This window comes from Chroicocephalus ridibundus, chromosome 24 (assembly GCF_963924245.1).
Source record: "Chroicocephalus ridibundus chromosome 24, bChrRid1.1, whole genome shotgun sequence".
In the NCBI taxonomy this organism is placed as follows: Eukaryota; Metazoa; Chordata; class Aves; order Charadriiformes; family Laridae; genus Chroicocephalus; species Chroicocephalus ridibundus.
Window position 1 is genome coordinate 2141776 of NC_086307.1, and position 13176 is coordinate 2154951.

Consider the following 13176-nt stretch of genomic DNA (forward strand, 5'->3'; position numbering starts at 1 on the left):
CGGGATGGCAGCCCCTGCTCACGTACGGCAGCGAAAGGGAGAGGAAAATTCACCCCGGCCAGCTCGGCCTCTCGCCACCAACGAGTTTAGAGGGAAGAGACACAAGCCAAAAAAATCCCGCTCCACTAAATAATTAGCCTGCATTAAAATTAGGTCGAGCCTCGGTGAAACCACACCGCGCTGGGACTCGGTTGAGGCGCTGAATTTATCACATTTCAAAAAAACAAAAGTCAAACTTTGGCATGCATTAAAATACAGCCTGCGCTCTACACGGGCTGCGGTGGGGCAACTTCTCCATCAGCATGTGCCCCGCCAGGTATATCAGGAGGTGAGGGAAAAAAAAAAAAAGAAAAAAGAAAAAAAGGCAAGGAGCTCTTGGAAGATTATGAAATTGGACTTTGGAGAAGCAATTAAGCCAAACTCCCACGAGCCGAGACTAATTGCATCAAAACACACTGTAAATAACAGCTCTAAAGAGGGAGACTGAACCCGAGTGCACCAATGTCAACCAGCAGCTTGGAGAGGAACCTCTGGGGACACCAGCACCTCCAAGGGCTCTAAATTGGGAGATCTTGGTGTCCTCCAACATACGTCCTCTCCACGGGCTGGTCTTGCAGCTTACCCGCCCGCACAAGCATCGCTTGGAGGAGGGCTGAGCCCACAGATAGAGCTTGGCCAGCCCCGGACTCCTGCTCCGGCAGCACAAGACTGCACCCAGGCCAAACCTTCACTTTTTCCATCTGGCAGAAGGAACAGAATTAAGAGATTCGCTGAGGATTTCAAGTAACCCGATGGTGGAATTCAGCAGCCAGACAAAAAGATGTGACAACTATGGTGATGCCAAGGCTGATTAAAACCTCAGTTTCAAATTCAAGAGGAAGCGAGGCTGTAAACGTGCGTTTGGTTTAGTTTCTACAGGCAGATTCCCACACACCTCGACACCAAACAGGGCCCATTTCTAGCTCCCCAGGGAAACCCGGGCCCCTTGCTCACATCCCCGCCCAGCCTCCGCTCCTCAGCGTTCACACGTTGTCTTACAAGTTCCTCGAAACCAAAACCGAGAAACTAGATTACTATAAATGGGGGGAAAAAAAATAAATTAATTAAGTTACAGGAAGCAACAGTTCCCCAGTCCTGAAAGTCTCTTACAAAAGAATATTTTCCCCTTGCATTTACTCTCCAAACGCATCGTAGTTGGGTGCTACATGAGTGGGGAAGAGCGGTTTTAGAAATTTGGCCTCAATTCTTGGTGCCAGCAATGAAAAAATAAAATAAAAAATTAAAAAAAAACCAAAAACCCTCAAGAAAGTCAGAAGGATAAATAAAACCAAACAGAACGTGAGAAAGCATCACATGTGATGCAGCAGAAAATGAGTCCAAAACAAAATCCAACCCAGAGATCCTCTACAAACACATGCTGCAAAAAACAACACATGCACGACGAGGCCTGCCAGAAGCCGAGCGTATTTTACTAAGCCATTTTAAAGATATTTTCATCAGAAAAAGGCAGCGACCGGCTCTGAGGATGTGTCCTGGCTGCCCTGATCCCCGCTGCACACCCTCAGCTGGGCTCCAGCTCCTCATCACGGCAAACCAGTGGACCTCGCAAACAGGCTCCGGCGTGTTCAAGGAGGATGGAAGGAGGATTCGGTTTCTTCCCCTCAACCATCCACTGGCTCTTCCTCTCTCAAACTTCCCCATCTTCCAAAATGGGCGAGGGGAATCTCCTGCCTGCCCCGTGCCACAGCCACGAACCCCCTTTTAGCCACCCTGAGAAGGTCCTCCGCAGTCAGCGCCTCCTCCAGTTGGGCTCCGAGGGGTTTCAGAAGAGACGGGAAATAAAGACATTAATGAGAAGTTGGATTTTTTTTTTGAGCCACGTCCTTTTATTTTTGCCATCTTCCCCCGTGGCACGTCTACGCCATCACCGTTGTGCCACACGGATTGTACGGCGCTTCCAAGTTACCTCAGATGAGCAATAGCCCCGTCAACCAGCTTAAAGAGAGTAGTAACACTCGCAACGTACCAAGGTGGGCTGTGTGTCTAACAGCGGCACTCAGCAAGGCTCAACAGCAAGTTCATTTTCACCTGACATCTTCATAAATCACACAGAGGGGAGAAAAAAAAAAAAATACCAGAGCACTAAATACATACAGTGGGAAACGCCGGAGAAGACTGGAAAATAAGGAACCTTGAGAAAACAGAAATAGGAGCAAGAATAAGTAGAAATTAATGTTAGAAATACCCTTCCATGGGGAAAAGCTAAGTTAAAGACAAATTGCAAGTGAGAGATTTAACATATTCCCAAAGTTTGGGTTCAGCTTTTCCTTCTTACAGTCCCAGGAGACAGAGAGCAAGGAGGGAAAGCCCCGGTCTCCAGCACTCGGATGCAAACCACGTTCAACTCCGAGCTATTCGGTACCAGAAGGATATTGGCAAATTGGAAGGCATTCAGGAAAATATAGTTAAGCAGCTGGAGGGATTGATTTACAAGGAAAGATTAAAATAACTAGACGCCTCGTTTGGCTAAGCGGTAACTAAGGTGGATGTGATAATTTTTACAGTTAGTTGACAGGCAAGTGCCAAAAGGGAGAAGAAGCGTTTGACGCACTACAATTAGGTATAACCAAAGGATTGGCACGCAATTAAGGAAGTTCATGGCTGCATTAAAGTTCTCAAAGCACCGAGATCTATCCGATACTAAAACAGTCTCCCACTTCTCAACTCCCAACCAACTTCTAGGATCGGAAATAAAACAACTCTCCTGAGAAAAGACCATCCCGGCCGCAGGTAATGATTCCAAACCTCACAGGTCGATTGCTGCTTCCACCAGCTGAACCCACTCCTTTTTTGTTTGTTTGTTTTTAAACAGGAAGAGCAAACAAGCACTCCAGCACCCTCCAGCCCACAAAGTGATTACAGTTGGCAACGCTAATTACCCCACTCATGTCACAGAAGGTGAATACGAGCTCTGGCTTTAAGGGAGCGAGGATGTTAAAAACCTACTCATTTTCCAAAGGGGAACCTGGCTGTTGAATCCACCTCCCACAAACTTCTCCTCCACATTCAAACACCGAAGTTATTCTTAGTCGCCGTTGAGAAAACTCCAATCCCCCCCAAGAAAAACCCTGTCCGACAAAACCAGTGGTTCAGAAGCGCTGCTGAATTCCTCTCCAGAAATGCCTGCATTTTAGTGACGACTATTTTTAAAGCAGTTTGCAAAGAACTAGACGACCCCTTCAACACTGCTGGCGGAATAAAGTCCCTGCCCAACAAGCACTGTAGTGAGGCAAAATAAATTGGGAAGTCCACTGAAGTGCTGGCGACGCTTTTATGCTGCACTCCTGAACATTAAATTGAAACATGGTCTTCAGAGGGACCTGAGCAGGGAAAGATAACTTCGTAAAGAAAGATAACGATGGGACTCGCTGAAGAAGGGGCGACAAAGAAAGTGGCAGAAAGAGCAAAACGGGGAAAGCTGAGCAGAACAAGGAGTTTTTGTTGTCACACACATTTCATCTCACACCTGAACCAGCCGATCTCTTTTCCTCAGCAAGGCTGAGGGACTCGGTACCAACGCTTCTGGCAGTAAGAACGAAACAGCTTTGAGACAGGACCCAGGTTGTGCTCCCGAAGTTACTGAGAGGCAACAGATTGCACAGTGCCAGCAGCAGACGAGCAAGTGCACGGTGACACCTCACCGCTTCAACAAGTTCTCAGAAGCTCAAGCTCTCAAAGTCCCCCAGAGAGAATTAACCACTGTTTCAGACTTTGGTAGAAACTACTCAATTCTCTAATTCCTTCCTGTTTGCACGTCTTGGGAGTTGTTGATCCCCCTGGGACTGCACGGGGCTGAGAGACCCCCAGCTCCCAACACCCTGCAGACCTACAGCCATTCACCAACCTACACCCTGCTCCCCACCCGCCCCCCATGGGCACCTACAACCTCCCCACACCCTATCTTCATCTACTTGTGACTGGGAGCCCCCACATGCAGGCCTGGATCCTCCCCAGCCGCCCCAAAAGAGCCACAAGCCACCACACCGAGCCCAAGCCCCTCTTCATCCCGGAGGCCAGAGGGTCCCGGGGCAATCAAAGGGGTCCCCCAGCACCTGCACCTCAGGGGGGCCCCACAGGGTCCCTCACAAGGCTCCTGAGGTCCCCAAACCTGCCACCCTCCAGGACAACCTGCCCCCAGGGTCCCGCAGAACCCACACGCTGAAGGGTCTCCCATACCCACAACCTCCAAAGACCCCCCCGCCAATTCTCTCTCACCTTCCGAAGCTCCCCCACCCCTCAAGGCCCCCTCGTCCACAGCCCCTCAAGACTCCCCAGCACCTCTCCAGGGCTCAGCCCCTGGAACCCCACGGCAAGACCCTCCCCACTCTTTAACGCCCCCCATATTTGCAAACCCCAAGACCTTCTCAACACCCTCCCCCCCCCCCAAAGCCCCCTCATAAACCCCAAGCGCCCCCCCAAGGCCTTCACCCCACAGCCCCCTCCCCAGACGCCCTCCCCTTGTGGCCCCCCCCAATCCTGCCGCCCCGTATCTCGATGACCTCCCCCTCCCTCCACCGCAACCCCCCCCAATTTTCCCGGGCTTCCCCCATCCCGGCCCCCCCGGGCCTCCGGGTTCCCCCCCTCAGGCACCGCCCGGGCCCCTCGCTGCCTCCGCCAGCCCCGCCCACTCGGGGAGGGGCTTACCCCATGGCGGCGCCCTCCCCGAGCCACCATTGGCTGCGCTGCCCGCCACTCCAGCCCTGGCGGCGAGACGATTGGCCGGAGGGCGCCGCCACTCAGCGAAGGGGCGGGGGGGGGGGAGAGAGAGGCTGCCTCACGAAAACTCGGGGAGAGTTGGGGGGGTGGGGGGGGGGGCGGAGGGGGGAGAGGCCGGGGCTCCCCGCGGCGCCCCCCACCGGGGGCTGCCCCCGCCGCCTCCCCCCTGCCCGGGGCGGCCCCACCGAGCACCGGGCGCCGCCGGTTACCTGAGGGAGGGCCGGGCCGGGCCGCGCCGCCGCCGGGGCCTCGCGCTGCCTGCCGCTCGCGCTGGGGCTCCCCCCTCCCCTCCCTCCTCCTTCTTTCCCCACGCGCGAGATTCTCGCGAGACCCCCCCCGAGGGGAGGTGACGGCGCCGGGGCCAATGGGGGGCTTCGGGGGGCGGGGTTTGGCCGCGGAGGGGCGTGGCCGGACACGCCTCCTCGGGGAGGTGGGGCAGCGAGAGGGAGGCCTCCGGGGGGATAGAGAGGCCGCCCGGGGGGCCCGCCGTCCTGCGGGGGACAGCGAGACGGGGACATCGGGACGCCGCGACACGGGGACAGCAGGACACCCCCGGCACCCCCACCCCAACAGCCAGCAACACCCGAAACCCCAGCTCCTGGCCCCAGGGCTGCCAGGCAGCCAGTCCCGCTTGAGGTGTCTCCAAGGGGGTGACGTCCCCAGGCAGGGGACACGGAGGTGACAGCCCAGGCTGCAGCCCCCAGGGCTCCCGGCTGTCCCCAGGGCTCCCGGCTGTCCCCATCCCTTTAGGGACGTGACTGAGGACTTAGGGTGGCAGCAGGGCTCAACTCCAGGCACCCATATCCCCTCTGGGGACACTGCCACCTCCCCAGGGTGACCCCTGGGCAACGCCATCCCCCAGCCACGGGCAAGTGACACAGGACGGGGCCACTAAGGAGACACGAGGAGCCCAGACCCCGTTATCAAACCGTCTTTATTCCCCTCCCGCCCGTGGCAGGGCTGGGGGTCTCCCCCGTCCCCGAGCCGGGCGAGGAACGGGGCACAGTGGGGGGTGCTGGCGCTGCCACTGTCACTGTCACCGGCTCCGTCACATGGCGAAGAGGATAAGGAAGGCCACCATCAGGCAGAAGAGCCCCATGGCCTCGGAGAGGGCAAAGCCCAAGATGGCGTAGGAGAAGAGCTGCTGTTTCAGCGAGGGGTTCCTGCGGGGAGAGGAGAGGCCGCTCAGTGGGGGAACAGCCCCTGGCCCCCCCATTTCCACACTCCCCCCCCAGGACCCCCCCTGACCTGGCGTAGCCGATGATGAGGCTGCCGAAGACGGTGCCGATGCCAGCGCCGGAGCCGGCCACCCCCACGGTGGCGGCGCCGGCGCCGATGAACTTGGCGGCGGTGTCGATGTCCCGGTGGGCAGCGCTGGTCTGGATGGCCCGGGGGGCGCCCGGCCGCGCCTGGGGGACGGGAGGGTGGGCAAGTGGGGGGGGTGGGAGGGGATTAACCCCACCCCAAACCCACCCCAGGGCCTCAGTTTCCCCCCCATTAGCTCCCCGCAGCCTCCTGGGGAGCCCCAGAGGAAGCGGGGGGCTCAGTTGCTTTCCCGCAACCCTCCCAGGGCTGGTGCTCAGCACCCCCCGGCCCCCCTCGACCCCCCCAGTCCGAGCTGCGTGCGTTACCTGCTCCGTCCGGGCCTCGGGGATGCTCAGCACGGAGGCAGAGAGGGGCTGGCACAGCACCCGCGAGCTCCTCCTCACCTGCAAGGCACAACACCCTCAGATTTGGGTTGGACCCCCCCACCCTGCGCACCCCCAGGGCAGCGAAACTCCACCCTGAGGTCCCCTGAGGCCACCGCTGCCACCTCTGGTACCTCCCGAACCTGCTCAGCCCCTCGGGGCGCCCCGTGAGCCGGCAGCACACAACTGGGAGAGCCTGTCCTGTCACCTGCCACCGAAGTGGAGCTCCAGGGCACCCCACAGCCCCACCACAGGCACCCCACGGCCACAGGTGTCACCGTACGGGTCCTGCGTGTCACCGGGGCCGGCACCCAGCCAAAGGTGCTTTAGTCTGCCTCCCCGTGGGTAATTAGTAACCATCGAGGAACAGCAAACGATCTTTAACCAGAGCCACTGAGCGCTCGGGGCTCCGCTCACCTTCGGTGTGGCCCACTGTGACTCTAAACCTCCCGAAGTGTCCCCAAACCTCTCCCCCTGTCCCTAAGAGGAGGGTTACCCCCACACATCCCGCAGAGGGGACATCGAGGGCGAAGGAAGGGGTTTGTCACTACTCACTAGCGCGGGAGCGGAGACGAACTTTGCACAGGCGTACATGGCGAGGGACGGAGGGACACGGGGACACACGCGCGGGACACGGCTGGAAGAGACAGACAGACACCGGGGCGTGAGGAGCCACAGCACTTGGGGATCCAGCCTCACGGATGCGGGGTGTCCCCTGGGACGGGCAGGGGACTTGGGGACACACAGGAGGTCTGAGCCACGCGGGAATGGCAGGACCCGTCTTCGTCACCCAGGTGACAGCTCCTGGCTGAGTGCCACCACGGTGGCAGTTTGGCGCTCAGGAATCTGGGGTCCGGTACGGAGTCCTGGGGGGGGTTTCACCCTCCTGGGGGGCAACGGGAGCTCACGAGGCCACCGGTCCCCATCAGGCAGGGCAGGCCCCGGGGCCCCCCCTCAGCCCTGCCTCCGCGGCCAGAGAAAGGGGGTCACGGCCTGGTGACCCCCAGCCCTGGCGGGGGTCATAGCGGCAGGAGAGAGCACAGGGAAGGGGGGGGAGGGGAGGGAGGCCCCAGCGTGGAGGGAGGTCACCCCAAGAGGCAGCGTGAGGGGATGTCACCCCAAACCAGCGCGGGGGTCACCCCAAGACTCGGGTGGGGAGGTTGTCACCCCCAAATGCCGTGTGTGTGTGTGGGGGGGGGGGGGCTCGCCCCAAAACTCGGGGGGGGGGGAGTGGGAAGGGGATGCCCCAACCCCAACCAGCTCCTTGAGGGCCGGGGACATCACCTTTCCCTGTGTCCGCCCGAAGGGGGGGGTGTCTCTGTTCGCTGTCCCCCACCCCCGCGCCCTCCCCGCCCCCCAAGCCCTGAGGGGGTCTCTCTCTCTCTCTCCCCCCTCCCCGACCCTGGAGGGGGTCTCTATCCGCTGTCCCCCGCCCCTGGAGGGGGGGCCTCCCTTCCTGCACCCCTGAGGGGGTCTCTATTCGCTCTCTCCCCCTCCCCCACCCGGAGGGGGCCTCTCTCCCCCTCCCCTTTCCCCCACCGAGGGGGTGGTGTCGTGTGTCAGTCCCCCCCACCCCCGCCGGGGCTGCCCCCCTCAGGCCCCGGCCCGCTCCCCCTCACCTGCCGTACCGGCGGCGGGCAGGTCGCGGAGGCGCGGAGTGCGCAGGCGCCACCGGAAGGGCCGCCCGGAAGCACCACCGAGAGGCAGCGGGGGCGGGCAGCCGCCTAGAGCGTCCCCCCACCCTCCCCGCGGCGCCGCCTGCTGGCCGGGAGGAGGCGGGGCCGGCGGCCGCGCGCCCTCGGCGGGCGGGGCGGGGCGGGGTCTGGGGAGGGGCGGGGCTTGGAGGGGGCGGGGTCTCGCCCTGCGCCCCCTGGCGGCCAAGGGGGGCGCTGCGGGCGCAGTTTCGGCGGGGAGGGGGGCGCACAGGGGGACGCGGGGCTGGGGGGGTTGTGTGTGTGTGTGTGTGTGTGTGTGTGTGTACACGTGTGTGGGCGTGTGTACAGTGTGCGCACGCGTTTACACGCCTCCACACGCGTGTGCACGTGTGTGCAGTGCAGGCGCGTGTGTGCACGTGTGTACACGCGTGTGCGCGTGCGTGCAGGGTGTGCACGCGTGTGTGTGTATGTGCAGCGCGCAGGGGGGCGTGCAGCGCGTACACGGATTTCACGTGCCTCGGCAGGTGTGTGCGTGTGTGTACGCGTTACGGGCACGCGTGCGCAGCGGGGGCAGGTGTTTACGTGCCTCTGGCCCGGCGTGCACGTGTGCGCAGGGTGTGTGCGTGTGCACACGTGTGTACGTGTGTGTGTTCTCACTGGGTGCACACGCCTGTCTACGTGTGTGCTACGTGTGTGCTACGTGTGTGCTACGTGTGCACTACGTGTGTGCTACGTGTGCGTGCACAGGGCCGCGGGCACCCCCGCAGTCTCTGCGCCCACGTGTTGTGCGTTTGCACGCGCGTGTGCAAGGAGTGCGCACGTGTGGGAGGCCGGGGGGGCGGGGGGGGGGGGGAGGTGGCGTGTCACCCCAGGGTGCTGGCCCCCCACCCCCACCCCCGAGGCTGTGGAGGGGACGGGGGCACCCCAGGGTGCGGGGAACCACCTGGCATACAGGGGGGACGGTGTCACCCCAGGGTGCTGGGGACCCCCCAGGGTGTAAGGGGGGTGACAGTGTCACCCCAGGGTGCTGTGGAACTGGGACACCCCAGGATGTGGGGGGCACTGTGTCACCCCAGGGTGCTGGGGGACACCCCCAGGGTGCTGGGGACACTTTGTCACCCCATGGTGCCGGGGGGGGGATAATGTCACCCCACAGTGCCGGGGACCCCCAGGGTGCTTGGGACACTTTGTCACCCCGTGATGTGGGGGGGGATGGTGTCACCCCGTGGTGCTGGGGGACACCCAGGGTGCTTGGGGACACAGTGTCACCCCAGGGTGCAGGGGAACCACGGCCCCCCAGGGTGCTGGGGACACTTTGTCACCCCGTGATGTGGGGGGGGACGGTGTCACACCAGGGTGCTGGGGGACTTGGGGACACGGTGCCACCCCAGGGTGCTGGGGGCCCCCCAGGGTGCTGGGGACACTTTGTCACCCCATGGTGCCGGGGGGGGGATAATGTCATCCCACAGTGCCGGGGACCCCCAGGGCGCATGGGGACACAGTGTCACCCCATGGTGCTGGGGGTCCCCCAGGGTGCTTGGGGACACAGTGTCACCCCAGGGTGCAGGGGGAACACGGCCCCCCAGGGTGCTGGGGACACTTTGTCACCCCATGATGTGGGGGGGGACGGTGTCACACCAGGGTGCTGGGGGACTTGGGGACACGGTGCCACCCCAGGGTGCTGGGGGTCCCCCAGGGTGCAGGGGACACTTTGTCACCCCATGGTGCCGGGGGGGGGATAATGTCACCCCACAGTGCCAGGGCCCCCCAGGGTGCTTGGGACACTTTGTCACCCCGTGATGTGGGGGGGGACGGTGTCACCCCATGGTGCTGGGGGACACCCAGGGCGCAGGGGACACAGTGTCACCCCAGGGTGCAGGGGGAACACGGCCCCCCAGGGTGCTGGGGACACTTTGTCACCCCGTGATGTGGGGGGGGACGGTGTCACCCCATGGTGCTGGGGGACCCCCAGGGCGCAGGGGACACTTTGTCACCCCATGGTGCCGGGGGGGGATAATGTCACCCCACAGTGCCGGGGACCCCCAGGGTGCTTCGGGACACAGTGTCACCCCCGGGTGCTGGGGTCACTTTGTCACCCCGCGATGGGGGGGGGGGGGGGGGGGGGATGGACGATGTCACCCCATGGCGCTGGGGACACCCCGGGTGCTGGGGACACTGTGTCGCGCCAGGCTCTGGGGGGCGCTGTGTCCCCCCAGGGGGGTGGGGACCCCCCAGGGTGCTGAGGACCCCCCCGGGGTGCTGGGGACACGGCGTGTGTCCCCCCCCCGGGGGGGGGCCGGGCGGGCTGTCAGGGGGCCGTATTTATGGGCAGCCCTAATGCGGGAAGCCATAAAGGCAGAGCGCGCCGCTATTAATTAAATCATTGTTATAATTAACTTTCATTAAAGGAAAATCAATAACGAGGAGCCGGGACGGAGAGGAGGCCGTTCATCAGCCCCCCGGGGGGGCACGGCGCGGGGGCGCGGGGGGGCGCGGGGGCGAGGGCCAAGGGTGCACGTGTGTGTGTGTGTGTGCGTGTGTGTACACGTGTGTGTGTGTACATGTGTGTGTGTGTGCACGTGTGTGCGTGTGTGTGTGTGTGTTCACGTGTGTGTGTGTGTGTGCGCATGTGTGTGTACGTGTGCATGTGTGTGTGCGTGTGTGTGTTCACGTGTGTGTGTGCGTGTGTGTGTGCACGTGTGTGCGTGTGTGCGCACGTGTGTGTGTGTGCGAGCACGCGTGTGTGTGCACGTGTGTGTGTACGCACGTGTGTGTACACGTGTGTGTGCGAGCACACGTGTTCGTGCGTGTGTGCACGTGTGTGTCTGTGTGTACGTGTGTGTGTGCACACGTGTGTGTTCTCGTGTGTGTGTGCGCGCGTGTGTGCATGTGTGTGTGCACGTGTGTGTGTACATGTGTGTGTGCACACGTGTGTGCACGTGTGTGTGCACGTGTGTGTGCATACATGTGTGCGTGTGTCTGTGTGCGAACACACGTGTGTTTGTGTGCACGTGTGTGTACGTGTGTGCGTGTACGTGTGTGTGTGCACACATGTGTGTGTGTGCGAGGGACACATGTGCTGGGGCTGTGTGTGTGCGTGGGTGTGTGACCACGTGTGTGTGTGCACGTGTGTGTACATGTGTACATGTGTGTGTACATGTGTGTGTGCACATGTGTGTGCGTGTGTGCGTGTGTGTACATGTGTGTGCCTGTGTGTACATCTGTGTGTACATGTGTGCACGTGGGGGGGTGTGTGCGAGGGACACGTGTGCTGGGGCTGTGTGAGCACACGTGTGTGCATGTGTGTGTATGTGTGTCGGTGCACATGTGTGTGCGTGTGTGAGGGACACGTGCTTGGGCTGTGTGTGTACATGTGTGTGTACATGTGTGTGCATGTGTGTGCACGTGTGTGTGCATCTGTGCGTGTGTGTGTACGTGTCTGTGTATACGTGTGTGTGCGTGTACGTGTGTGCGTGTGTGCGAGGGACGCGTGTGCTGGGGCTGTGTGTGTGCATGTGTGTACGTGTGTGTGTACATGTGTACATGTATGTCTACGTGTGCGTACATGTGTGTGTGCACACGTGTGTGTGTGTACATGTGTCCACGTGTGTGCGAGGGACGCGTGTGCTGGGGCTGTGTGAGCACGCGTGTGTCCGTGTGTGTGCGCACATGTGTGTCTGCGCACGGGGGACACATGCGTGCGAGGGACACGTGTTCCAGGGCTGTGTGTGCACGTGTGTGTGTGTGTGTGTGTGTGTGTGTGTGAGAGCACGTGCCTGTGTGCACATGTGTGTATGTACGTGGGTGTACGTGTGTGTGCACGTGTGTGTCCGTGTGTGCGTGTGTTTGCGTGTGCACAGGGGGTGCGGGGGGGGGCTGCACGTGGCGGGGGGGGTGCGCGCGCTGGGGGACGTGTGTGTGCCTGTGTGTGCACGTAGTGGGGTGTGCGGGGGGGGGGGGGGGGCTGCACACGGAAGGGCCCCCCCGAACCCCCCCAAGACCCCCAGTCACCCCTTGGATGCCCCTAAAATCCCCAGAAGGGCCCCCCCAAAACCCCCCAACACCCCCACCTTCCCAAATCACCCCTTGGATCCCCCTAGAACCCCCAGTGGGGCCCCCCCAAACCCCCTCCAACCCCCCCACACTGCCCAAAATCACCCTCGGATGCCCCTAAAACCCTCAGAAGGGCCCCCAAAACCCCCCCAATGCCCCCCACTGCCCAAAATCACCCCTTGGATTCCCCTAAAACGCCCAGAAGGGCCCCCCCAAAACCCCCCAACCGTCCCCACTGCCCCAAATCACCCTTTGGACGCCCCTAAAACCCCCAGAAGGGCCCCCCCAGAACTCCCCAACCCCCCCCCCCCATCCCAAATCACCCCTTGGATTCCCCTAAAACCCCCAGAAGGGCCCCCCCGAACCCCATCCAATCCCCCCCCACTGCCCCAAATCACCCCTTTGATTCCCCTAAAACCCCCAGAAGGGCCCCCCCAGAACTCCCCAACCCCCCCCCATCCCAAATCACCCCTTGGATTCCCCTAAAACCCCAAGAAGGGCCCCCCCAAAACCCCCCAACCCTCCCCACTGCCCCAAATCACCCTTTGGATCCCCCTAGAACCCCCAGTGGGGCCCCCCCAAAACCCCCCCAGCGCCCCCAATCACCCCTTGGATGCCCCTAAAACCCCCAGAAGGGCCCCCCCAAACCCCCTCCAACCCCCCCACACTGCCCCAAATCACCTTTCGGATCCCCCTAAAACCCTCAGAAGGGCCCCCAAAACCCCCCCAATCCCCCCCCACTGCCCCGAATCACCCCTTGGATCCCCCTAAAACCCCCAGAAGGGCCCCCCCAAAACCCCCCAACCCTCCCCACTGCCCCAAATCACCCCTTGGATCCCCCTAAAACCCTCAGAAAGGGCCCCCCCGAACCCCCCAACACCCCCCCATCCCAAATCACCCCTCGGATCCCCCTAAAACCCCCAGAAGGGCCCCCCAACCCCCCCCACTGCCCCCAATCACCCTTTCGATCCCCCTAGAACCCCCAGAAGGGCCCCCACGCTGCC

General features: G+C 61.8%; 2 protein-coding genes across 3 annotated transcripts in view; both read right to left on the minus strand.

Moving 5' to 3' along the window:
* Positions 1-5088, minus strand: part of LOC134526776 (cyclic AMP-dependent transcription factor ATF-7) — a 69371-nt gene extending 64283 nt beyond the window's left edge. Inside the window, exon 1 of the mRNA XM_063358967.1 lies at positions 4986-5088. The gene's annotated coding sequence lies outside the window, so the exon portion shown is untranslated. The remainder of the gene's footprint in view (positions 1-4985) is intronic.
* Positions 5089-5692: 604 nt separating this feature from the next.
* On the minus strand, positions 5693-8156 carry ATP5MC2 (ATP synthase membrane subunit c locus 2). Of its 2 annotated transcripts, none has more exons than XM_063358972.1 (5): positions 8093-8156; positions 7020-7101; positions 6408-6485; positions 6025-6185; positions 5693-5939 (listed from the first exon to the last, which is right to left on the minus strand). In XM_063358972.1, exons 2-5 carry the CDS (start codon positions 7056-7058, stop codon positions 5825-5827), a joined length of 393 nt encoding a protein of 130 aa, XP_063215042.1. In that variant the 5' UTR covers positions 7059-7101; positions 8093-8156; the 3' UTR covers positions 5693-5824. The 2 variants fall into 2 exon arrangements, with proteins under 2 accessions (XP_063215042.1, XP_063215041.1); XM_063358971.1 differs by having other exon boundaries at positions 8084-8153.
* Between the last annotated feature and the right edge of the window lie 5020 nt (positions 8157-13176).